The sequence below is a fragment of the Pelophylax lessonae genome (assembly GCF_965119305.1).
Source record: "Pelophylax lessonae genome assembly, chromosome: 2".
Lineage (NCBI taxonomy): Eukaryota > Metazoa > Chordata > Amphibia > Anura > Ranidae > Pelophylax > Pelophylax lessonae.
In genome coordinates this window covers 685,859,750-685,885,801 of record NC_138769.1, presented here as the reverse complement: position 1 = coordinate 685,885,801, position 26,052 = coordinate 685,859,750, and the positions used below count along the sequence as shown (strand labels likewise).

At 43.3% G+C, this 26,052-nt stretch overlaps 1 protein-coding gene across 3 annotated transcripts in view; it reads right to left on the bottom strand.

The window, feature by feature from the left end:
* Nucleotides 1-2,779: 2,779 nt before the first annotated feature.
* Nucleotides 2,780-26,052, bottom strand: part of SMCO4 (single-pass membrane protein with coiled-coil domains 4) — a 103,648-nt gene continuing 80,375 nt past the window's right edge. For 2 of the 3 annotated variants that reach the window (XM_082245877.1, XM_082245875.1), the window contains one exon: nucleotides 2,780-3,479. In XM_082245877.1, coding sequence (XP_082102003.1) covers nucleotides 3,211-3,390 — 180 coding nt within the window. In that variant the 5' untranslated portion in view covers nucleotides 3,391-3,479 and the 3' untranslated portion in view covers nucleotides 2,780-3,210. Of the gene's footprint in view, nucleotides 3,480-25,120; nucleotides 25,264-26,052 lie in introns of those variants that run through there. The other variant, XM_082245876.1, reaches the window with a different exon arrangement.

Sequence of the window (26,052 nt, the reverse complement as noted above, 5' to 3'; positions counted from 1 at the left end):
TACACGCACATATATTACATACACGTGCCCACCCTTCTACCTACAGCAACTGGTGTTCCCAGGTGGATTTCCATCCAGGTACTAAACAGGCCCGATCCTGCTCGGCCTGCGAGCAGATGTTGTCGTAGGTGAATAGTGTTTCTAAATTTTACAATGCCATACGCCCAATGTGTTTTTTTTTTTTTACCCGTTCCCGACCAACCACTGAAAAAACAGGGTGGAAAAGACCCTAAGGGTGAGCCTATGTCCCGAGGACAGGTGCCCTTAAGCGATGGTTCAGCTCCTGCTTGTACATGCCCTCCCAGTGTCTCCTGTGGTCAGGAGAAAAGGGAAATATAGCTGCTAGCAGATATGGTGCAAAAAAAAGACTTACTTGCCTACCTACCTTGTGACCCCAGTGGTGCTTGATCACTCGGGTAGGGGAGTGGGGGGAAAGACAACAGATCTATGCAATCTCCCTACATCAGGCTGCTGCTCTACACTTCCAGCTGAGTGGCTCAATAGTGTAGCTGTCCCATGAGCCCAAGGAACCTGGCTTTACTCACGCCGCTAGCCATGCCCAACTAAAAATAACGCCATTATTGATGTGTACGCTGTCCGTCTGCACAATACTGGCTTGGGCAAGTAGAAAAAGCCAAAATCCAAAACAAAAAGTGAAAATGGCAGGAAAGCAAGGGCTGCCTGAAAAGGACTAGCCCCCTTCCCCCCCCCCCTCCTCTCCGACTTACCGTACCAGGCTGGCCTGCTCCAACAGCCTCTGGTAGGTGGCTAGGTCCTCCGCCACAGGGACCGTCTGGAAGGGAGGTAGCACGCCATTTCTGAGCAAGGGAACCAGCGCTTTTCTGCCCCATGATGAAAAGTCAGCCCAGGGGACAGTTCCTGGTGGCGGTCGCAGGGGGTGGGGAACCGGGGCTGCTGTGTCTGCTCCGGGCCAGGGCCGCCAAGATCGGAAGCCCACTGAGGGTGGGCGGGAGGCACCATGGCCCAACTGGTTCCATGTGTTGGCGGGGATAGACAGGGAGTAACGCTAACTGCTATCTCCCGCACATTACCAAGCTCAAGATGGCCGCCGCCCTACTTTCGGCCATGGCGCCATCTTGAGAGCGTCACTTCCGCTGTGCCAACAGCGCAGCTGGTTGGCATACTGCACACGGAAGTCCCCAGTCCTCTGGGGCCCGGTGTGCGAGCCTTAATGGGAGGGGTGGCGGGCAGCCTCACCAGGACCTCCGGCTGGCTGAAAAATAGAAACCGATCCTCTTAGGCTCTTCACTTACCTAGTCTGGCCTCAGCAGAGGTAAGTGGAATAATCATTGCTTGATGAGGTACAAGCCCTCCCCCTGTCACAATCAAAAACACCCCCTGGTGCAAGATAGGGTAAACCGGGGATCAAGTCTAGCTGAGGGGGGAGTCCTGAAGTACAGGTCTCACCCCAAAAAACCTGGAGCTGGTGGCCTCACCAGCAGTATACAGGTCTAGGAAGGGGGTGCCCAGGGATGCCTGCCTTGAACAGGGAAGAAAAATAACAAGCAGGGGATGAATGTCATCTTCAGCTCATGCCTGTAGGACAGGAAACACAAGAACTGAGGGGCAGCCGGTGGGCGGCCATTTTAAACATATCTGTGCTTGTGTTTCCCGTAGGAGGAGGAGCCTATCTCATGTGACCGTCCTGGAGGATGACTTGGGAAAGTGGAGTTACTCTAACCACTTCCTGATCACCCGCCGTCTATTTACTACGGCAAGGTGACTCTCCTGCTCAAGGTCTACGTCAGTCGCAAGCGGGAAGCTAGTGGGGGCGAGCGCGCGCCACCGGTGGCGCGTTCCCGCCCCCACTCAGCAGCAGGGAAGCCGATGCATGTGTCAGGCGGCTTCGGTTGGCACTCTGACACCCTCAAACGTTCCCCGCTGAGAGAGAAGGACGGTCGGCTGTTGTAAACACATCTGACCGTTCTTCTCCCTGAAATGGTCATAGAGCCCCTGTGATCCTTCTATATATAAATCACGTCTCTATGGTAATTTCAGAAGCCACACCCCCCCAGTTAGAATCACTCCCCTAGGCTCACATTTAATCCCTTTATCACCCACAGGGTTAACCCCTTCCCCTGCCAGTGTCATTACAGTAACAGTGCATATTTTTAGCACTGATTACTGTAGTAATGTCACTGGCACCCGCAAAAGTGTCAAAAATGTCAGTTAGGGGTCCGATCTGTCCACCGTAATGGCGCAGTCCCGCAAAAAAAATAAAAATAAAAAATAATCAATCGCAGATCGCTGCCATTACTAGTAAAAAAAACAATAAAAATGACAAATATTTCCCATAGTTAGTAGACGCAATAACTTTTGTGCAAACCAATCAAAATACGCTTATTGCGATATTTTTTTACCAAAAATATGTAACAGATAATTTTTAAAATATAATTTTTTGGGGGAATGTTCTATAGCAGAATGTGAAAAATATTGTTTTTTTTTCCCAAAATTGTCACTTTTTTGTTTATAGTGCAAAAAATAAAAATCGCACAGGTGATCAAATAACACCAAAAGAAAGCTCTATTTGTAGGGAAAAAAGGACGTAAATTTGGTTTGCGTACAGTGTCGCACGACCGCACAGTTGTCCGTTAAAGTAACGCAGTGCCGAATCGCAAAATAGAGCCTGATCATTAAGGGGGCAAATCCTTCCGGTCTTAAAGTGGTTAAGGGTATTGTGATCAACCTGCCACCTTTGTACTTCTTGAAGGCACTGGCTACCTGCCTGCAGAGATTTGTCCAAAGAAAAATATAATCACACAATGGATTGTTCCATACTTTATTTAAAAAATAAATATTGGGGGTGTGCGGTACAATATATTAGACTGACATTACCAGTAAGTACAGTCCTTTGGCAAATGTGACATTATACAGAGACAGGATTATAAATCAGAATACCAGACATCTCTTCCCACGCCCAAATTTACAATTCCCAGTTTCCAAAGTTTCAGCTGGTCTTTTAAAAACTTTTTTTTTTTTTTTTTAAAGGCACAACTGTAGCATTGTTTGACACAAAATGATTGGCACATTTCTTTTTAAACATTCAATAAAAGGACAAATCTGATAAAAACACTGAAGAGAGTGGACAGAATCCTTCTTTTAAACCGTCAATGCTGAAGGTAGAAACATTCATATTTGGTTCTTTTTTGGCACAAGGCATTTGTACCCATAAGAAAAAAAAAGGACAAGTTACTCGATTGTGTTTGGACGAGTCGCCACGTAAACAAACACGACGATTAATACCACCACGATGGCCAGCGTGGGAAGCACTACAGTGGCGATTTGCTGACGAGCTTCCTGCATGGCTTGCTTCCTCTCCTTCTTGTCTTTGGAGGACTCTTTCTTGGGTTTTCCCTTTAGCTGCCGCATTGTGGGGACCTCAAGTCACGGGACTTGCTTGTTTCAAAGACTGTAGATGAGGAATCTCTGATCAGAAGGTTGGCTGATGGGATGAAGACCTAGGCATAAGGGAGGAATAGTTAGTTTATTTACGCCAATGTTTAACTTTTATTCTGTAATGGAGAATATTCTGCTTTTTTTTTTAACACATAATTTTTGCATTTTTAAGTGGTTTTATTTCATTTTCCCCAATACACACATGCAATATATAAATGGATTTTTGTAAAATCTTACCGTAAAATCCTTTTCTCTTAGCTCATCGACAGACGTAGTCCTCGGTGATACACCACCTTCGGGTTATGTTACCTCCGCAGGAGCAGGACTAGACAGGAAATTAAAAAGCTCTGGCCACACCCTAGGGGCAGTCCCAGAGGGTATATCCTCTCTCTCTCTGCCTCAGCAAATCAGTTATGTGAAAAAGCAGTGCTTAGAGAATTTAACCCAACCCAACTCCAAAACAGAGGGGCGGGGACTACGTCTGTCGATGAGCTAAGAGAAAAGGATTTTACGGTAAGATTTTACAAAAATCCATTTTTCTCTAGCGCTCATCGACAGACGTAGTCCTCGGTGATACACCACCTTCGGGACGTCCCAGAGCAGTATCACAACTGAGGGGTGGGAAAATGGAAATCAAATCCCAATCTAGAAGGCCCAACCGGTGCCAACTAGAAGTTTACAATGCTCATCCTTAATGATGAGACTCAACAAAAAAATTTTTCAAACAGAAAAAAACCCTCGAGGTAGACCACCGGTCTCCTCAAATTGCGGCCTGCAAAACCTTGCGGCCAAATGAGGCATCCGCCGATGCCGTCACATCAATTTTATAGAATTTAGTAAAGGTATGTACCGACGACCAAGTGGCCGCCTTACATACCTGGACCACTGACGCCTGATGGCGAAAGGCCCAGGAAGTACTGAGCGCTCGAGTGGAGTGCGCCCTAACAGGGAACGGAGGACTCTGACCCTTAATAGAATAAGCCTGTACCACCGTTTGTCTAATCCATTTGGCAATGGTCGCGGCAGATGCAGGCAAACCCTTTCTGGGGCCATCCGTGATCACAAAAAGTGAATCCGTCTTACGGAATGATTCCGTAGCTTTCAGGTATACCCTGATTGCCCGAACCACATCCAAGGAATGCAACGCATGTTCCCGATGATGCTTGGGCTGAGGACACAAGGAAGGTAGTACAATATCTTCATTCAGATGAAAATCTGAAACCACCTTAGGAAGAAAAGATGGCTTAGGATGAAGTACTACCTTATCCCTATGAATCACTAGGTATGGGGACTGGCATGATAATGCAGCCAGTTCTGACACCCTGCGAGCAGACGTAATAGCCACCAAGAAGGCCACCTTCTGGGATAAAGTAAGCAAGGGAATCTCCCTGATGTTTTCAAAGGGAGGTTTCTGTAGAACCGACAAAACCAAATTAAGATCCCAGGGCGGTAAGGGCGCGCGGACTGGAGGAGCCAGGTGCCGCACCCCCTGGATGAAATTCCGCACCAAGGATTTGGTAGCTAAAGGTTTCTGAAAGAAGATTGCTAATGCTGAAACTTGACCCTTGATGGTGCTCAAGGCTAGCTTCTGCTCAACCCCTTGTTGCAAAAAGGCCAATATTCGAGACACCGAATAGGTACGTGGAGGAAATCCTAAAGATTCGCACCACGCAATATAAGTCTTCCATGTGTGATAATAGACTTTGCTGGAAGTCGCTTTCCTTGCTTTAATAAGGGTAGGAATGACAGAAGTAGACAAACCTCTGTCCTTCAGTACTTGGGTCTCAATGGCCAGGCCATTAAAACCAGCGACTGTAAAGCACGAAGGTAAATAGGTCCTTGAAACTACAGACACTCCCTGAGACGAAGTTCCCACGGAACGTCTGCGACTAACCTGTCCAAGTCGGCCAGGCCGGCTTGAAGAGGCCAGCCTAGAATCTCTAGGACCACTGGCGCTGATTGGATCTGAACCAGGCGTCCCTAGAGGTATCTGGCCCCGACCATCCGAGAAAGTCTGGTCGTTTTCTGTTCCCACACATTTATCAGATACCTGATAGTTATCAGGCAAGGTGATCTTTTCTGGTTGAACCTCAGGGACCGAAGTCACCCGACTAGAGGCTACTTGGCCTATCTGGTCAATCAGATCCGATTCCTGTGAGGTATCGGGACTAATCTTAGGAAAAGGTAAAGGAAAAGATCTATACAGGGAACGGTAACTACCGCTTCCTGTGCTTAAATGTTGGAAGGGAAGAATCGCACCGGTAGTAGTGGTTGATGCTCGATCTAATGTCCTGAATACCGGTGAAAACGTCCCCCCACCCTGAAATTGGGTGGGGGCGCACCTTCAGGCTGTGTACTCCTTTGCTTCGGGTTTGGCTGGGTTGGTCCTCTGCTTGTCCGACCAGCCCTTCTTGAACCCTCCTGGAGGAGTCTTGCCTTTCCCGGAAGTACCAGCCGGGCGTCCTTTATGGGCGGTAAAGAAAGGTCCTCGCTTGTTGCGAGGTTCCTTAGCTTTTGCAGCCTGTGGCAAAAAAGTACTCTTGCCCCCGGTGGCATCCTTAATGATTTCATCTAGGTTGGCTCCAAATAGACGATTCCCCTGGAAAGGGAGATTGGTCAAAGTCTTTTTGGAACCTAGGTCAGCTGACCAGCATTTTAACCACAGCACACGTCTGAGGATCACTGCTAACTTAGATGCATGCCCTAATAGGGGAGTAGTGTCCAAGGCTGCGTCACAGATAAACCGTAGCCCTTGTATGATCTGTTCTATCAAATCAGATGTCTCCTGGGGAATATCTTTTCCCCTAAGATCTTGGCGTACCATCTTCGCCCATTCTGTAAGTGTCTGGGAAACTAGACCAATAACGATTATTGGTCTAAATGCTGACCCTATCAGAGAAAAGATAGTGCGGGACTCCGCTTCTATCTTTCGATCCACCGGATCCTTAAAGGACGAAGTGTCCTCCACTGGAATAACCGTGGCTTTGTTCAGCCTGGAAATAGGCGGATCCACGACTGGTGGTACCGTCCATTTCTTAATGATGGATTCCTCAAACGGATAGCGTCTAGCAATACGCTTGGAAATAGTAAAGGTACGTTTAGAATGTTCCCATTCTCCTTTAATCTGATTTCCAAAACATTTAGGTACAGGAAAAGCCTTCGCCGTCTTGATGGGCTTATTAGTCCCAAAAGGCCTCTCTGTTTCAGTTGCCTCTGCCGGTAAAGCCTCAAGTTTTAAGGTTTCTTGCACTGCCACAACTAGTGCGTCCACCAATGCTTCTTCCTGAATTATAGCAGGAGAAGAAGCGTCCTCCTCACTGTCTGAGGGGGCTTTACCTGGGATAGCAGCCCTTGCAGAGGAACCTGCAACTGCAGTGACCATCTCTGAATCAGAGTCAGAGGTGTCAGATGGTATAGGGGTAGGCGGGGGTCGCTTCCTTGACCCCCGTCCCTGACAGGCCGCCTCCACCCGAGCCACCATAGACTCCAAAATTGCTGTAAATGACTCTATACTCTGTACACCGCGGGTCCCGAGGCCCCCTCGAGGGAAACAGGTGGGGGAATCTGTGTGGCAGGGTCCATAATAACTCCAGTTACTTCTTGGATGATATAATTCAAAGTAAAGAAAAAACTTTTTTTTTTTTTTTTTGACCCTCAGCGCCACAAAAAACCCCTTAGTGTTACCTGCTAGGGATCCCTATCGATCGAGAGAGAGAGAGATAAACCCCCAGGCTCACCACTTGATGTTCAGAGTTGAACTGCAACAGCTTACAGCGCTGTCTTAGACAAACAGGAAGTCTTTTGGCTGGCTGCCCAGGAAGAAAGGAGGCGGCTCCGCCCCTCTGTACGCCTTCCGGCGCCTCCCCCAAGCTCCACGAGGTGTAGAATCACCAAAAACATGGCCGCCCCCATGCTGGAGACACGAGGCTACGCCAAAATGGCGGCTCGTGCGATCCAGCAAAAAAAATGGCGGCGGCCTGTGCTGACTAGCGGTGTGCTGCAGGCACACAACACTCTCTCTGCATGGGGATATGGCGTGTTTGGCGGTACCGGCCCTGGCGGACCGCATGGCCGTTCGGGAGGCCTGCTATTAGCTGGAGATCTGACTTGGAAGGCAGTCTACATGTCCGTGGCTTCTGACTGGTAGGTAGCTTATACTTAACCCATAAGATTCCCAGAATGCCACAGATTACATCTTTAAAACATGTATACAATAGATTGTTAGCTCCCAAACCAAGCCTCCTGGCTTTTGCACACATAAAATCACACTCAAAGTAGGAGGATTTGTGACATGTTATAGGATAGAAAGAAACTCTTTCTTACCATACAGAGAGGGGCCCGCGTTCACCACAAAACCCGTCAGGGAAAACAGGGGGAACATACTACTCACCATACCGGAACCAGGCGGGCACCAACTCCTGACAGTACCCCTCTCCACCGGGGCGGGAGGGCTGTCGACCGATACAGACGCCGTGACTCATGGTCTTTGGCGTTTCAGCGAGACGTTTAACTCGCGGGTTCAGTCCTTTAATGGGACTTTGTCGCGGCCGACTCAGCGCGGAGCTATGGCCTGCACGCGCTCGTAGGCTGAACTGGGGTGACCACCGGATCTCAACATCCAGCCCGTCGCCCAGTTCAGCTTTCTTGCTTGAAGATCTCACAGGAACACTGGAGAAAAAAAAGCTGTCCAAAAATCCTTTTAGAAAAAAATTTCTTGCCAGGACCTAAGATCCCAGCAAGGTATCTAGGTCCTTACTCCTAACTAGACAGAAAATAACTGATTTGCTGAGGCAGAGAGAGAGAGGATATACCCTCTGGGACTGCCCCTAGGGTGTGGCCAGAGCTTTTTAATTTCCTGTCTAGTCCTGCTCCTGCGGAGGTAACATAACCCGAAGGTGGTGTATCACCGAGGACTACGTCTGTCGATGAGCGCTAGAGAAATATTGTTTGTAAACCACTTTCCAATGATCACATGATTCAAAGATATACCCCCCCCCCCCCCTTTGCATTTCACTGTTGCTTGTCTGTGGAAAGGGTTTAGAGACTAGATGGAGCAGCCATCTCCTTCATACCGTTTATTAGATTGACTGCAGCAAGAAAGGAGTAAAGCAGGCCAGACCTTATAACTAGATTTAAAAGGATAACTCCACTTTCGTAGAGAAAAAAAAATAGCAAATAAAGAAAAATATAGTGTATACAATTGCGACAAGTCATATCGTAATTGAATGGTATTAAAAATTACCTTTTCTTTTTAATCTGCAGCCCCCCGGTATTTTATGAAAATGTAATGCAATATGGCTACTTGGAGGTGTTCTGTACACAGAATGTATACTGACCACACCCCAGAAACATCATTCCCTGCTTGTGTGATTGGCTCACTGATTTTCCCAGAAGTCTGCACTAAGATACAGGTCAAATTTCTGGCATCCCCTGCAACAAAAATGTTATTTTTGGGGAGATACTCCCAATAGGAACACGTCTAAAGGGATGCAGGCTCAGTTGATTTACTCAGTGCTCTGCAGATGCACAGCTGATTGATAATTCTAAAACCACTCTCATTAGACTTATTAAGCACAGAGGCACCGAGGAGCAAACAGGGATTTCTTCAGAATAACAATAAGTAGGAATCTGCAACAAAGGTTGGCATAATCCTTGTAATGTACATAGATCACCCAGAGGGGAATGTTTTTTTCTCAACAAAAGTGGTATTACGCTTTAAAGAGGGCGTAAACTCCCATCTCTGACTTTTACCTATAGGTAAGCCTAGAATCTAAATATCTCCTAAAATGTGCACCGTTTAGGAGACATTTACTGTACATGGAACTGGTGACATCACAGACGCATTCGCTCTGAAGAAACAGCCACCCGGGCCGTTCCTACAGAGTCCTGTGCCATAAGCAGCGGCTCTGGCGCGATGCATACTAGCACATTATGGCTGCAAAAAAAACAAACACTAACACAGACAGCGGTTTGCTACCACTTTAAGCTGGCCATAGATTGATCGAAAATTCGACCAGTTCAGCAGAGACTGGCTGAATTTCAATCCATGTGTGGCCGTCCGTGTTCATCTACAGGAATGCTGGAAGATGGGATCAGTCCACTGGCTGAATGAAAAATAAGGACCCATCTATGGGCAGCTTTAGAAAGCAATATGGGACAAAGTACTACATGTATCAGCATGCTACTTGCACTGCAATACAACTCATTGGCTCTTTGTCCTCTGAGCTCTGCTGTGCAGGGACTGCAAGACACTGATGCCAAACTAACATTCAGGTACTTTCGCTGCTAAAAAAAAACAAAAAAAAAAACCAAAAAAAAAAAAAATAATAATAATAATAATAATAATAATAATTCTTTACTACATGTGTAAAATCTTTTAAAAATTAGCATCTAAAGTGGAAGTAAACCCATTGATTCTACAGTTTCAAAAAACGTGGCAGGAATGCAGGCTTCGCATTGTGTTCTCAACCAAACTGTCAAACCATCCAATGGCTAGTGTCATAACTGATCACATGTGCAGCCTCATGGGAGTTAAAGATTAAACAGAGGCCAAGATGATAGGTTGAATTGGACTAATCACGCTCCCCTGATGTCCTGGTTAGGAGAATACCTGTGGTTTTTACCGAGCGAGGAACACAGAATCTTTTGTTCATGGGGAGCGAATGTTGACATGACATGGGAGAAACTGGCCCCTCAAGGAACATTGCTGCCCCTTCCAGCTCTGCAATCTTTCTATGGTACTTTTAATGTCTTGGAGGCATCCCCATCTAACTGATTTTATGTCCAAATTAGATTATAAACCGACCGTGTCCTGCGACGAGTCTTACACCATTTGAATCTCTGTGCAGACACCTGCCTGACTCCAGACGATGGTTCCTTACTCCCTTACTACGGAGAAGGAGCTTGGAATGGAACGTAATTTACCCCCACCCCGATTCAACGGATTATTAAATTGACTTCTACCTCATCTATTAGTCCCAGCACCCAAGAATACTACATTAAAATCCGCACCAGATGGTACAAGACCCCTTCCCGCTTGGCCCAGTTGTTTCCAACTGCTAGTGACCAATGTTGGAGGGGCTGTGACCAAAGAGGCACGCTTCTCCCCATTGGGTGGTCGTGCCCTAAGATTAGCATATTCTAGGAAGCTATTATCCTTTAGATACAAAAATTGTCCCTTAGACCAATCACAAACTCTCCATTTCATCTTTTCTTCCTCGAGGTTCTATTTTCCATGAAGGCTTTTAAAAAGAAGTATTAACCCTCATCTATTAAATGCTGCAAAGATTCTAATCCCCTGATTTTGGAAACAACCACATTGCTTTACACTATCTGTTTGGGAAAAGGAAGCTATATGTCAGGGATTCTCAAACTACGGCCCTCCAGCTGTTGCGGAACTACACATCCCATGAGGCATTGTAAAACTCTGACATACCCAGACATGACTAGGCATGATGTAAATTTTAGTTCCTGAACAACTGGAGGGCCATAGTTTGAAGACCCCTGATATATGTCATTATGGAGGCTGAACGCTGGATACACACTGTTAGAGACCAACAGGAAAAATTTAGAGATGTAGAGATGAGATGGGTATACTATTCGCAAGAGATACCAAATGACCGAATAAGACTAGCCCAACCCCCCACCAACCTGTTTTTTTTTTTAATTTTTGTCTTATGGTAACCAAGTTATATGTCACAATGTAGATCCTCATGCATTATCCCTTTAGGTTAGAATTTATTGTACACTGGTAACAGATAGGTACTCTCTTCTTACCCCCCCCCCTTTTCTATTTCTTCTCTTATTCTTCCCTTAATTTAGTTCTCTGCTTTCCTTCCATAAAGAGAGCTACCTTGACTGTAAATGAGGGGTTTTTACATGTTGTGTTGCTTTATTTTCATATGGGTTTCTGCATACTGCAGAAGAGAAACTCTTGGTTTATTAATATATTGATTAATATGTAGAGCCTATTTTGTACATTTCATGTATATTCTCAGAGAACACTTATACTTGCCTACTTATTTTGTTAAAATAAAACTTGATTATACAAAAACAAAAAAACAAACAAACCAAGGCCAAGTTAGCAGCTTCCTTGGCTGAAAACGATAGGAGGGTTTACTTTTACTTTAATACATAAAGGATTCCCAGAGCACCACGATTTAGCTAAAGAAACCGCACATCACAGCTCCCTTTGATTAAAGCCCAACACTGAGTCTTCCGCTAACATAAAGGTCACTGCGGTTTTGGTTTCATAAAGGTCACTGCGGTTTTGGTTTCATTGAGTTCAATCTATAGTCAACGAGATTTTCTCCTGCAAGGTTAGACAGTGCTAATTTTATAAGGGAGTCTAGGAGTTCTACCTTCTGGCTAAAAGTAGAACACAAAAAAAAAATTGTATTAGCTATAATAAAAGGAAGAATAAAAAAAAAAATTCACTATAACCGGCTTAAGTCCTTGAGTATGGAAGATGCGCCTCCCTTCTATTTCATAAAATGTGTGTCATCCAAGCACCTTGTGTGCCCTGTACTTCCTTGCCTGCTCAATAAGAGGAGGAATGAAGGCTGCATGCATAAATACTTTATAGACATGTTTATTCTTATTTTTCTTTCAAAGGAGTGTGTCATCTGATCTTACCACAGTTAAAGTCAGTTTACACAATCTCAAAAAAAAGATAAAAAAAAGAACGTTTTTTATATTAGAACTGTACCCATTTAACCCTTAGGCAACCTTACAACAGAACCGTATCTGTATGTGGACCCCTTATCTGTTGCCTTTTCCAGCGATTCGAGGTCTGCGCTTACTCAACACTACATTGTTGCCATGGCCATTTTCTTCTGGTGTTCTTCCAGGTCTGCAGTTTTCTGTATTCAGTCATTTGGCATCCAACAAACCTCTATGCCTGTGTACAGGTTACATTGCATTGGTACCTGTCAACTTACAGACTGTGCATTGCACTGAACATGCACAAAACAGACATACAGGGGGTTGATTTACTAAAACTAGATTGTACAGAATCTGGTGCAGCTGTGCATAGTAACCAATCAGATTCTGACTTCAGAACTTTAGCTTGTTCAATAAGGCCCCTTTCACACAGGCGGACCGTTCAGATCCGCCTGTGCATTTTTTTTGGCGGATCTGAACGGTCCCCCCATGCATCTCCATGGGGGATCGGATGTCAGCGGAGACATGTCCACTGACATCCAATCCGATCCGTCAAATCTGGACGGATGGAAACCCTATTTTCCATCCGTCCAGCGGATTGGATGAGAACGGACCGACGGTCCGTTCCCTTCCGATTTCCCCCATAGAGATGCATGGGGACCTGACAGTTGTGTCTCCGCACACAGAGCGGAGACACAGCTGTCATCCTCCTGCTCAGCGGGGGATCGGCGGCTCGATCCCCCGCTGAGAAAAACGTAATCCGTCCAACGGACGGATAGTGTGAAAGGAGCCTTAAGCTTTGACTAAAAAACCTGGAAGCCGATTGGTTTCTATGCAGAGTTGCACCAGATTTTGCACTCTCCAGTTTTAGTAAATCAACCCCACAGAGTCTCTTCTGCTATAAAATTTGACTGATCAATTTTTTTTTATTGTTCTGCTCCACTGTGTTTCTTCATGGAGAGCATTTCTGGCCGGCAGTATACAATGATTCCTGTTAGCAGATCGAACATTGCTATTAGAGTTTTGAGATACTAGACCAGTCATGGATGGGGGTGGGTTGGGGGGAGGTTTGGGCTGCTCCCTCCCACCTGCCTCCTATCCATCCATTAGCAGCCATGTGCTCCCAGTGTGGAGACACTCAAATTAAAAGTGTTAGGACTGCAGGTAAAACAGGGTGCAGTGTAGTGGCCCTGCAGCTTACACATGCGTTTGCAAATGTGTGTCAACTAAACCCCTGATCTTTATTTATATCATTAGACAGGTCTACTTTGTTGGTGGCAGACTGGAGGGTGGGTACATCAGACTGGGGGCTAGCTGGCTTCCATGCACCTCTCTTAATCCTTTTCAATTAGTTTTTTCCGATACAGGGATGGAGACGCTGGGCATACCTGCTGGTGTCTCACCTAAAGTCCCACATAGCCCACATTGTTTAAGTAGTGAGTTTACAGCTTGTAAAACGGTGTAAATTTGCTGTCCCCTCGAAATAACACACAGCCATTAATGTCTAAACCACTGGCAACAAAAGTGAGTACACCCCCTAAGTGAAAATATCCAAATTGGACACAATTAGCCATTTTCCCTTCCCAGTGTCATGTGACTCCTTAGTGTTACAAGGTTTCAGGTGTGAATGGGGAACAGGTGTGTTTTGGCATTATTACTCTCGCTCTCTCATACTGGTCACTGGAAGTTAACATGGCACCTCATGGCAAAGAACTCTCTGAGGATCTGAAAAAAAAAAAAGAATTGTTGCTCTACATAAAGATAGCCTAGGGCAGTGATGGCGAACCTTGGCACTCCAGATGTTTTGGAACTTCATTTCCCATGATGCTCATGCACTCTGCAGTGTATTGGAGCATCATGGAAGATGTAGTTCCAAAACATCTGGGGTGCCAAGGTTCGCCATCACTGGCCTAGGCTATAAGAAGATTGCCAAGGCACTGAAACTGAGCTGCAGCACGGTGGCCAAGACCATACAAGCTGTACACTCACTACTTTACATTGTAGCAAAGTGCCATTTCTTCAGTTTTGTCACATGAAAAGATAGAATAAAAATATTTACAAAAATGTGAGGGGTGTACCTTTGTGAGATACTGTATATGGTTAGGGAGCAAAATCTCGAATCCACTCTGGAGAGTAACAGACAGAAGAGATATACTTTATATACTATTAGAGGTTCAATCTGATCAATATCATCAGGACTCCGAGATCAAATCTAAAAAGCAAAAATAAAAAAAAAAATTAAACACTGTTTTGCCAATTTTCTGACAGAACTGTAATTTATTTTGTATGAGAGACTCCCTTGTCATAGGCTGGTGGCTTGATAAAAGTTACCTGCGCCTGCTGTCACTTATGCTGGCCATACAAAAACAATGTCTTCCTTCAAAAAACATGTTAATTTAAAGAACATTCGTTTGATTTTCTAATCGTTAGTTGGGGTCAAATCAACATTCGTTTTTGACCACAGTGATGGGAAAATTCAAAGGAGCAGAATAGAAAAATAAAAAATTACTATCAATTTAAAACAATGTTAAAAGCAAGTGACATTTTCAAACAACATGCTTTCATTCAGCGAATGTACAAAGATTTTTCATATGAATATTCCCGTCCAAAAATCGATAAGTGTATGGCCAGCATAAGACTCAGTTCACATCTATGCAGTGCTTTTTTTCTGTGCATTTTTGCACATGCGATTTTGCTGCAATTGGCGTTTCGCATTTGTTCTGCTGGTGTTGGTCCAAAGTCAGCGCAGCCCTCTGCCCTGAAATTCTAGAGCACTTCACGTTTCCCTCTGCTGTCCAGCTTTTTGGAGATGCTGATTTCATTTTCCAGCAGGACTTGGCACCTGTCCACACTGCCAAAACTACCAATACCTGGTTTATTGATCATGGTATCACTGTGCTTGATTGGCCAACAAACTCAACCTGACCTAAACCCCATAGAGAATCTGTGGGGTATTGTCAAGAGGAAGATGAGAGACACCAGACCCAAGAATGCAGACAAGCTGATGGCCACTATCAAACTTCCATAACACCTCAACAGTGCCACAGGCTGATCGCCTCCATGCCACGCCGCATTAATGCAGAAATTCACGCAAAAGGAGCCCCAACCAAGTATTGAGTCCACTGTACGTGGACAAACTTTTCAGTAAACCATCCTTTTTTTTTAAATACAGAAAGGATTAATTGGTCTTATGGAATATTCTAATTTTCTGAGATACTGAATTTTGGGTTCACTAGCTGTAAGCCATAATCATCAAAATTAAAAGAAAGAAAATGCTTGAAATATATCACTCTGTGTGTAACACGTCTATATAAAATATATGGGTTTCACCTTTTGAATTGAATTACTGAAATAAATTAACTTTTTGATGATATTCTAAGTTTTTCAGATGCACCTGTAAATATTTTTTTTTTTTTAAATAGTCAATTTCAATTTCCGACAAGTGCTTCCTAAATTTTTGGTTTTGGCACTGTAATTTTTATTTCGGTGCACCATTAACAGTCTGTGTTCTGGACATTGGTCTCTGGGCATATTTGCCCTAAACGTTACCACACAATGCACTTGTCCAGCCACAGCAGCTTTCAGCCTCTCACAGCTTTATAGGCTGCTGGCGGTGAGGCTGGACGACAAGCCGGTGCCTTCTGCTCATACCCAAACTCCGGGACCTCATGCACCGGGCTAAACCCCCAGTGTGCATGGGGTCTAAGGCAAAACTACTAAAAACTTAGATCCCTGCTAATTTTTATTAGGTACAACATAAATGCCATACATCAAATTCCATCAAGCCTGACATTTATTCAATACCAAACACTCCCTAACCCATAAATGTTTTCAGTTGTTTTACAGACTTGGTGGCTCATTTGTACCATGAATTGTCTAGTAACGCACTGGGTATCTGTGCTGGGTTGCAATTTATTGATTGTACTGCATGCACATACAGTATACAGTGTGCCATAGTGCACATGTGCAACTGCTATGTGCCTTGTGGTGCAAAGTTGTTAACAAAAAAAAAAAAGGGGGGGGGGTGCAGGGCCTATTTTTTTCAGGATACCTCATTGAAAATGAACAGGCTACTTGACATCATGTGCCTCATTATTGCACAAAAAAAAGCATGTGTGAATGAGCCCTCATGGCCACTTTATATCAATAATAAGCTCTGTAATTCTTATTCAGGGGAGAGTGTACATAGTGGCTTCAAAGGAGCCATCAGGAAACTAGGCCTTAATCCGCCTTTAAACCCAAATGGAAAGATAACTACACAGTGATATTAAATATTCATCGCTCTAATCCTAGGAAACAAATGTCTACATAATGTACCCGTGTTGTACCTCAGACTGGATTCAGAGCTAGATCCTGTCTAATGAGCAAACAGATCAGAGAAAATTGCACAGAAAGGATATTATGCTTCAGCAATGCATTAAGAAAAAAAAAAATAGTGTAAAGAAGGAAAAAAAATAACAAGTTAAAAAAAAACACACTGCCTGCCGCTACATTTCTCCTCTTTCCATATGTAGACCAACTTAAATTTTGCCATGGTCTTCCCCCCCCATACAAAAAAAAAAAAAAATCTGCTGAACCCTTAAGGGCTGGTTCAGTCCAGGATCACAAAAAATATAATCCGCGTTTGTGTGATTTCTGCATGTTCCCCTGCAGTGAGTTATGCACCCATTTATCGCATCGCATAAAAAAGCACAAAATGTAGCGCATGGACTACCTCTGAAAAAACGCGCAGCACCGGAAAGCATGGTGCTGCAGTACCGTGCGATCTGGTGCCATCAAATGCATTGCATTTTCAATTTGAGAAAAGAGTGTTTGTGATCCCTGCGCTGTCTGAGGTGATTAGAGACTCCCTGCTGCAGCTCCACTGGTACTGATACTGAACAGTTTAAATGTATTAATATGGGGGTAGTGGTGCGCTTCAGGGGTTAGTTCTTATTAAATCTCTAATAAAGTGAATATTGTGCAAAATACTCGACAAAGTGCTTAATGTGATCCGTGTGTGCATGAATATATGTAAAAGAATATATATATATATATATATATATATATATATATATATATATATATATATAATCAAAGTGCTGGTGCGTGGCGTTGATCTTAAAACAACATAAAAGTGAATACCGAATATCTTCCAAATAAACTATATCAATAGGTCATGTAAAACTTGAACCTAGTAATAATTAAATACACAAATAAATAGTATAAGTACTCAAATAAAGTGCTGTATGCTTCTTTCAATCCACAGAATGTTCAAAAAATATTTCTAATAAATGTGACAATAGGTGAACGTCTCTGTTGCAATATATAAAATATACAATATCTGTTGTGAAAGTCCAAAAAAAAAATAAATAAAATTTAAAGTGAAAATAAATCTTGTGTATATTTTCTCCTTTGTGACCGTGCTCCAGTAAAATAAAGTGACATATTCTCCTCCACCTGGTGTGTCACCTCTATGTGCGCTAAACTCTCACCTTAAAGGCAAGATAATAATGCCTCTGGTATATATTCAGACTTTTGAATGGATCCTTTTCCTTTTAGGATACTGAAGAAAAGAAAGACACTGCTCCAGGTGTATATTGTGTGGTGATTGCCAGGAGATAGGATATCCAATAGAGTGCTGGCCCCGGCCCGCCTCCGTGGGAACACTTGTAGGAAAAGAATTAGCCGCACATCCAGGGATTCCAATAGGTTTCAAATACCTTTATTTCCAAAAAGTTGCAAGTGATGACACCAAAGACACCAGCATAAAGTCTCGTAGATGCGTTTCACACATACATCTTGTGCTTAATCTTTTCCTTTTAGGGCTTTGTATACTTCAATCCGGATCCTAGATCCCTTTTTTCTGAGAGAGGTTTCCTGGATTCCTATAGGTGTCTGCTCGGTCCGCTGTCCTTATCCTATCCTCCTTATTGAGCCTTATAGTGCCTCAGAAACAAAGAGCTTTTCATGGTGCAGTATATAATGCCATTTATTTTTACCTCTATAAAGTTGCACTTACAGTGTAGCGAAGATAAACAGACGAAAATCAAAACAACCGCCGCTGTGGAGATCGGGCTCCGTCGTAACGTCACTTCCGGGTATAGAGCTCCTCCTACGCGTTACGTCACGAGGTCACGTGACTTCCTCAGGGAGTGGCTATAGCTGGAGTGACCTGCATTATATAGCGGGGAAACCGGATGTTTACCAGCCGCCATTTTTATGAAGTATTCATTCGTTACTTGCTGGCGGAAGTTCTCCTTCGGCCATTTTGGTTTCTCTGCCCGCCCGCTTGTTAAGCCAATGGGATAAGTTAAATATGGGCCCTCTCCTTTGATCGGGATAGTATGTACCGACCCGGAAGTAGGTTAAAACTTCGCTCAATTCCGTCAGTACATCAAATACATAAATACAATCCTACTTCCGGGTCGGTACATACTATCCCGATCCTAGTAACGAATGAATACTTCATAAAAATGGCGGCTGGTAAACATCCGGTTTCCCCGCTATATAATGCACGTCACTCCAGCTATAGCCACTCCCTGAGGAAGTCACGTGACCTCGTGACGTAACGCGTAGGAGGAGCTCTATACCCGGAAGTGACGTTACGACGGAGCCCGATCTCCACAGCGGCGGTTGTTTTGATTTTCGTCTGTTTATCTTCGCTACACTGTAAGTGCAACTTTATAGAGATAAAAATAAATGGCATTATATACTGCACCATGAAAAGCTCTTTGTTTCTGAGGCACTATAAGGCTCAATAAGGAGGATAGGATAAGGACAGCGGACCGAGCAGACACCTATAGGAATCCAGGAAACCTCTCTCAGAAAAAAGGGATCTAGGATCCGGATTGAAGTATACAAAGCCCTAAAAGGAAAAGGATCCATTCAAAAGTCTGAATATATACCAGTAACCAGAGGCATTATTATCTTGCCTTTAAGGTGAGAGTTTAGCGCACATAGAGGTGACACACCAGGTGGAGGAGAATATGTCACTTTATTTTACTGGAGCACAGTCACAAAGGAGAAAATATACACAAGATTTATTTTCACTTTAAATTTTATTTATTTATTTTTTTTGGATTTTCACAACAGATATTGTATATTTTATATATTGCAACAGAGACGTTCACCTATTGTCACATTTATTAGAAATATTTTTTGAACATTCTGTGGATTGAAAGAAGCATACAGCACTTTATTTGAGCACCTATACTATTTATTTGTGTATTTAATTATTACTAGGTTCAAGTTTTACATGTCATATTGATATAGTTTATTTGGAAGATATTTGGTATTCACTTTTATATGTTGTTTTAAGATCAACGCCACGCACCAGCACTTTGATTATAAATATATATTCTTTTACATATATTCATGCACACACGGATCACATTAAGCACTTTGTCGAGTATTTTGCACAATATTCACTTTATTAGAGATTTAATAAGAACTAACCCCTGAAGCGCACCACTACCCCCATATTAATACATTTTCAATTTGAGTTTGGGGCATTGACATTAAGGTATTGTACTCTCAGCAGATCTAAAAAGGCACTGTGTTTTGAACACATTGCTGGAAACGCACATGGAATGCACCTTTCCTGGTGTGAAGTGACCCAGAAGTCCAATATTGGTCAGTTCACACCAGAAGAGTCCCTCTGCCCAATATTGGGTAACAAGCATGTTGAGTGAAGCAGACCACCCTCCCCCCGCAACCCAAACATCACAAAAAAAATAAATAAAATAAAAAAAAAAGGTAAGGATGCTTTTGATTTCAGCAAAAATTACATTTTTTTGCAGGGGATGCCATAAATCTGACTTGCATCTTAATGTAGACTTCTGGGAAAATCAGTGAGCCAATCAGACAAGCAGGAAATTATGTTTTTGGGGGCTTTCTATACACATTCTGTACAGAACACCTCCAGGTAGCCATATTGCATTTTTGGAAAATTACAGCGGCTGCAGATTGAAAAAGGAAAGGTAATTTTTAACATCATTCAAATACAATATTACTTGTTTCACAATTGTATATGCTAGATTATTCATTTGCTATTTTTTTTATCCCAAGAAAACGGAGATACCCTTCAAAAAGTGCTGCAAATTGCACCGGACAGCACAAAAAGTAGTGCATGCGCTACTTTTGTAAAATGCACCGCACTGTGTTTTCAATCTGCATTTGGGGTGCTGTTAATATATTGGCACCTGCAGCAGATCGCAAAGACAGGGCGTTTTTTCCCCACACCGTGTTCTGGTGGGAATCATTCCTAAAAGGCTATAGTATCATTTGGCACACCATTCACCCACTTGTAGCCACAGCAGCTTTCAGCCTCCCACAGTTTTACAGGCTTTTGGGCGGTGGGGCTGGACGGTGTCCCTGTACCTTCTGCCCACAAGCAAAGTCGGGATCTCATGCACTGGGACTAAACTCCCAGTGTGCATGGGGCCTAAAGAAAAACTAACAAATTTAGATCCCTGTTAAATTTTATTAGATACAACATAATCAAAATACCATATGTATCAAACCTGACCAAATATGTATTTATTCAAATACCAATTACTCAACCCATAAAACTATTTAAAACCCAAAATGTTATAAGTTTTTAGCGCTTTTCACAGTCTCTGGGGCTCATTCACACCATGGACTATCCAGTAATGCACTGCATTATCTGTGATGGGTTGCAAATGCAACCACTCTATGCCTTATGATGCAGTTAAAATCGTGTATCCTTCCTTGAATCTTTTTTTTTTTTTATAATTTTTTATTGAGTTTTGACAAAGTACATAGAAAACAAGACCGTAAAGTAAAAAACAGGCAATAAAAGAAAAAAACATTTCCTCCCCCATTCCCCAGGACACCCAGTCTGCCCACCACAAACAAGCAGCCTCAGCATCAGGAATACACAGAATGTATGGAGCCCCCAACAACTCCAAATCTGCAGTGATTAATGTAACTAGTTACTGATCAAACACTATCGGCTATCTGGACAATTGGAACATATTGAATCAATGGCCAAGAAGGGATTCACCTATTAGGACTCAGTCAATCAATCTGAAGCAGTGTGCAGAGATTCGACCCATCCACCCCATACCTTATCAAATTTCATGGGCACTCCTCTGTTCAAGTAGGTTGCTTTATACAACGGAAGAACCCCGTCACCCAGCGCCTTCCACAAATCTACATTGGGTGCAGCGGTTTTTTTCCAAGACAGTATTATTAACTTTCTGGCATAGAATAACAGGAGGGTCAGGAGTGTAGGTATCGCCTTAGTGGGAGCTACCCCGTCAACCAAGCTCAACAGACAAACCCTTATGGATGGTCTAAGTTCAATGCTTGTGACCGACTGTATGCAATCCATGACCCGTCCCCAATAAATTCGGATGGCGGAACACTCCCAAAAAATGTGTATGAAGTTCGCCCCGGTGGCAGAGCAGCGCCAACATGAGGTTGAGACTGTTCTAAAAATTTTCTCCCAACTTACCAGGAGTCAAATATATGCGATGCAAAAATGTATAGTGAATCAAGTGATCTCTTGCTGATACGAGTCTGAGAAAAGGAGCCTCCCACACATCCTCGTCTGAATCTGGGACTTCAACCAGCCATTTGGTTCTACATAATTCAACAATTTAGATGTCTCCGGGAATAAGAATTTGTATACAACTGATAATGGATTAATCAGATCCTCGTCTCTCAGCAGCTTTTCCAATCCCGAGGGTGCTATTTCAATAGGGGACTCACCAAACTGCTCCCAATAAGCGTGTCTCAGTTAAAAAAATAAAAATAAAATGAAAGAACTGACTATTTGGAAGATGAAAAAGTGACTTCAGATCATCAAAAGCTTTAAGTTCCCCGTGATTGGTAATATCGGCTAAGATTTTAATTCCATATCTCGTCCAAACCACTGGGTTAGGGCAAGAATAGAAATCGGGAGAGATGGGTTCTTCCATAAGGGGGTGCATGGGGAGATAGGAAATGGCCCACCAAAGGAAGCACTATGGGATATTTGCCAGGCACATAGCACCGACCTCATAGATACTGTCTGGGTATGGGGAGATCTGCTCCCCCTATGTACCATATTCACCAAAGCCTTGTAGGAGCCAACCACAGCAGCTCCCAGCGCAATAGCCGCTTCATCTAGAGCACCCGTTAGCCGTGTGTGCAAAGACTAACTGCCCTGCCAAGAAGTATTTATAGAATTCAGGGACTGCTAGACCCCCCCCCTCCTTCCATGGCTGTTGTATCTGCAATTTAAGCCTAGGAGTACCCCCCTTGCATAAGAAGTCTGAGATTGCACTATGAAGGGAGTGAAAAACAGCCTTGAGTATCCTTCCTTGAATCTTGGTGCGCTTTGTGCATTTCTTCCAGATCTGTGTAATAATCCAGTGTGAAAATCTGCCTTTGTGCAGGAGTTTTCTGTAATAGGGACCAATCACTGTTGCTCCCTCTCCTGATTCAGGGTGACCGATTTGGCTCCCTCCTGTAGTTTTGTGCAGACAGCCTCTAATGGGTGGAGCCTAATAGTTCCCTCTCACACCTCTAATGTCTGCGCAGGCTGACACCTCTTGGGCCTCTGCTTATAAAAATTTATAATGTTTGAGGGCTCTTTAAAAATCTGCTTTTTTTTAATGGGAGAGAATTTTTATAATTGGCCTGGGGGTCAAGTGGTTAAATGGATGTCAGTCTGGAGTCCAGCTTTAAATGAAGAAAAAAAAAAAAAAAAGGCACAAAAATAAAAAAATAAAAAGAGAAGTGCACATTATATGTGCATGGGACCAATTAGATGAAAAAAAAAAAAAAGTTTTAAAACCCTCCATATACACATGTCGTCCAGGGACAAAGCCATTTTTGTTATGGAATAGATACTAGTGATTTTGTGCTACTGTCAGAACCTCCAATTTGCCCTATCCAGAGCCCATCCAAAAGATCCCAGTTTGAGATTACACTCTATAATTTTCTCTTTCACGGATGTGCTCTCTACAAATACATTAACCTTTTCCTGGAGGAACTCTACGGATAAAGTACAGAATGATGCCTGACAAATGAACACGGACAGGCCGACACTCTGACCAATAGGAAGTGGCAGCAGAGAAGACAATTAAATATACTGGACATGTTCTTTTTCAGAATGTACTGATGTGTTTATATACATGAAGCAGTTTGCTCAGATCCACTAATCCAACCTGTCCAGAAAACTTTGTTAAATTTCTCTTTCCTCCATTCATAGTAACAGTATTCTGACTTTGTATGGGATTACCTAGATAGCCTTCCCACCTGATCATGTGGTCGGCTTGCTGCTGTTCTTTGAGATCCACACAGACCTTGCAGTCAAATTACAGACATTCCCTACAAAAAGAATTGGCGTCTTTGGAAAAGGGATGCTGGGGGTCCAGCCCTTTCTCATTACAACACTGACTGTGACCTAAAGCGGAAATAAACCCATCAATTTAACATTTTCCCAAAACCAATAAACCCAAGGCTTGCCTTGAATGATCTCCAGAAAATGCCCCTTTTTTAACCAATGACACCACCAAGATTCTAACTTACTTCCTGGTCATCTCTCGCCTTGACTACTGCAATTCCCTCCTCATTGGAATACTTTTACATTGGCTATCCCCCTTCAGTCTATCATGAATACTGCTGCAAGATGCATTCACCTTACCAACCGTTCAGTGTCCTCCACCCCTCTCTGCCAATCCCTCCACAGGCTTCGGCTCACCCAACAAATAAAATTCAATATTCTAACAATACCTTACAAAGCCATCCACAACTCTGCACCCAGCTACATCAACAGCCTGGTCTCAAAATCTCAATCTAACCGCTCTCTTCGGCCCTCCCAAGACCTCCTGCTCTCGAGCTTCCTTGTCACCTCCTCCCATGCTCACCTCCAGGATTTCTCTGGAGCTTCTTTCATCCTTTGGAACACCCAACCCCAATCTGTCCAACTATCTCCTAATCTATCCATCTTTAGACGATCCCTGAAAGCCCTTCTCTTTAAAGAATCCTATCCTGCTCCTCACTAATACACTGTTTTTTACTTTCTCCATCAGCTCATCCCCCCACTGTTATTACATTTTGTATTAATTGAACCTCCCTCTTAGATTGTAAGCTCTAATGAGCAGGGCCGTCTGATTCCTCTTGGGCCAAATTGTGTTGTCATGTCTGCCTTTTTTTTGTAACGCACTGCACAAACTGCTGGCGCTATATAAATCTTGTATATTAATAATAATATTAATAACCAGCAGAGTCACCAGGGTGCTTATGTCAGCTTTTAAAAGGGTTAGTTCCCCTTCAACAAAAAACTGCCAATGCAGACCAGGGGTGTCCGTAGATGAAAACAAACTGTACAGCTCTGACTAAAGTTGAATAATCCCCTTGCTATAAGTGTAGGCCATTTACGTCATTCATGAAGCCTGACTGGAAAACTCCCAGGAAGTTGCCAAGAGGCCCAACGCTTACTCCACAATCACAGACGTGAGCTCTCAAACGCTGAGCTCACAGCTACTGCATCAGGGGAGAGAAAAAAGCATGCGAGGAGGTTTGAATCAGAGAAAGCGCTCACTCCTGTGATGGAGGAGGTGAGTAGAAATCGCTGGGCCGCTCTTCGCAACCACCTGGGAGAATTCCAGCCAGCCTTCAGGTACATAAATAGCCCACACTTATAGCAAGGGTGGTATTTAAATTTAAAGTTAAAGCTGCAGATTTTGATTTTCTTACAGACACCACTTACCTGCATAGACAAGTTTTCTTTTTTTTTGTAAAGGTGAACTAACCCAATAACTGAAGTGTCAAGTCATCAAATGCCTGGCGTCATTGCTGGTCCCATGTGCAGCACCACGACAACTGCAGTCCAAACAGAGGCTTAGATGGAAGGTTCCTTGGCTGTAAAGGATAGGAGGGTTTAGTTTTGCTTTAAAGAGTATCTAAATCCAAAGGAATAACATGTCAAACAATTTGGACACAGTTTACTATGTTTCCGTTATGAATATTGTAGTGAGTAAGGAAATGAAGGAGCCGGAAAAGGAGAAGCCGGCAGTGCTGTTGGGGGGTGAGGGGTAACACTCACTTGGAGCTGCTGCCATTGATAGAATGCTTTGTATTTTTTCAATGAATACAAACTGTTCTCTGATTGGAGGAGATGGAAAGGAGGGGATTTGACATCACACTCTTCATAGTTACATAGTTAGTCTGGTTGAAAAAAGACACACGTCCATCTAGTTCAACCAATAAAAAAGGGGAAAAAAAAATATAAATAAAATAATAAATTATACAATTTTATATACACAATCCTATACCCACAGTTGCCTTCCAGAGGAAGGCAAAAAACCCCAGCAAAGCATGATCCAATTTGCTCCAGCAGGGGGAAAATGTTCCTTCCTGATCCTCTTGAGAGGCTATCGGTTATTACCTATATCAACTTTACTTATAAATGTTTAGTATCTAGTTCTATGCTGTACATTTAGGAAAGAATCCGGGCCTTTTTAAAATAATCTACGGAGCTGGGTAGAACCAGCTCCTGAGGGGGTCTAATCCACATTTTTACAGGTCCTTCTGTGAAGAAACCTCTCTCTATTTGGAGATGAAATCGGTTTTCCTCTAGATATAAAGAATGCCCCCTTGTCCTCTGATGACCTTAAAGTGAATAACTCAACACCAAGTTCACTATCCCTTAATCTCAAGAGAATAAATCAAGTTCCTCTAATCTTTCCTTATAGCTGAGCTCCTCCATGCCTCATCAGTTTGGTTGCCCTTCTATGCACCTTTTTCCAGTTCCCCAATATACTTTTTGTGAACTGGTGCAACTGCATTATTCTAGATGAGGTCTTACTAACCATTTGTATACGGGCAAAATGATGTCTCTCTCTGGAGTCCATGCTTCTGTTAATACAAGAAAGAACTTTGTTTGCTTTGTAAACTGCAGCTTGGCATTGCATGCGATTAAGCTTATTATCAAAACCCCTAGATCCTTCACCATTGATTCCCACAGTTGTACGTTGT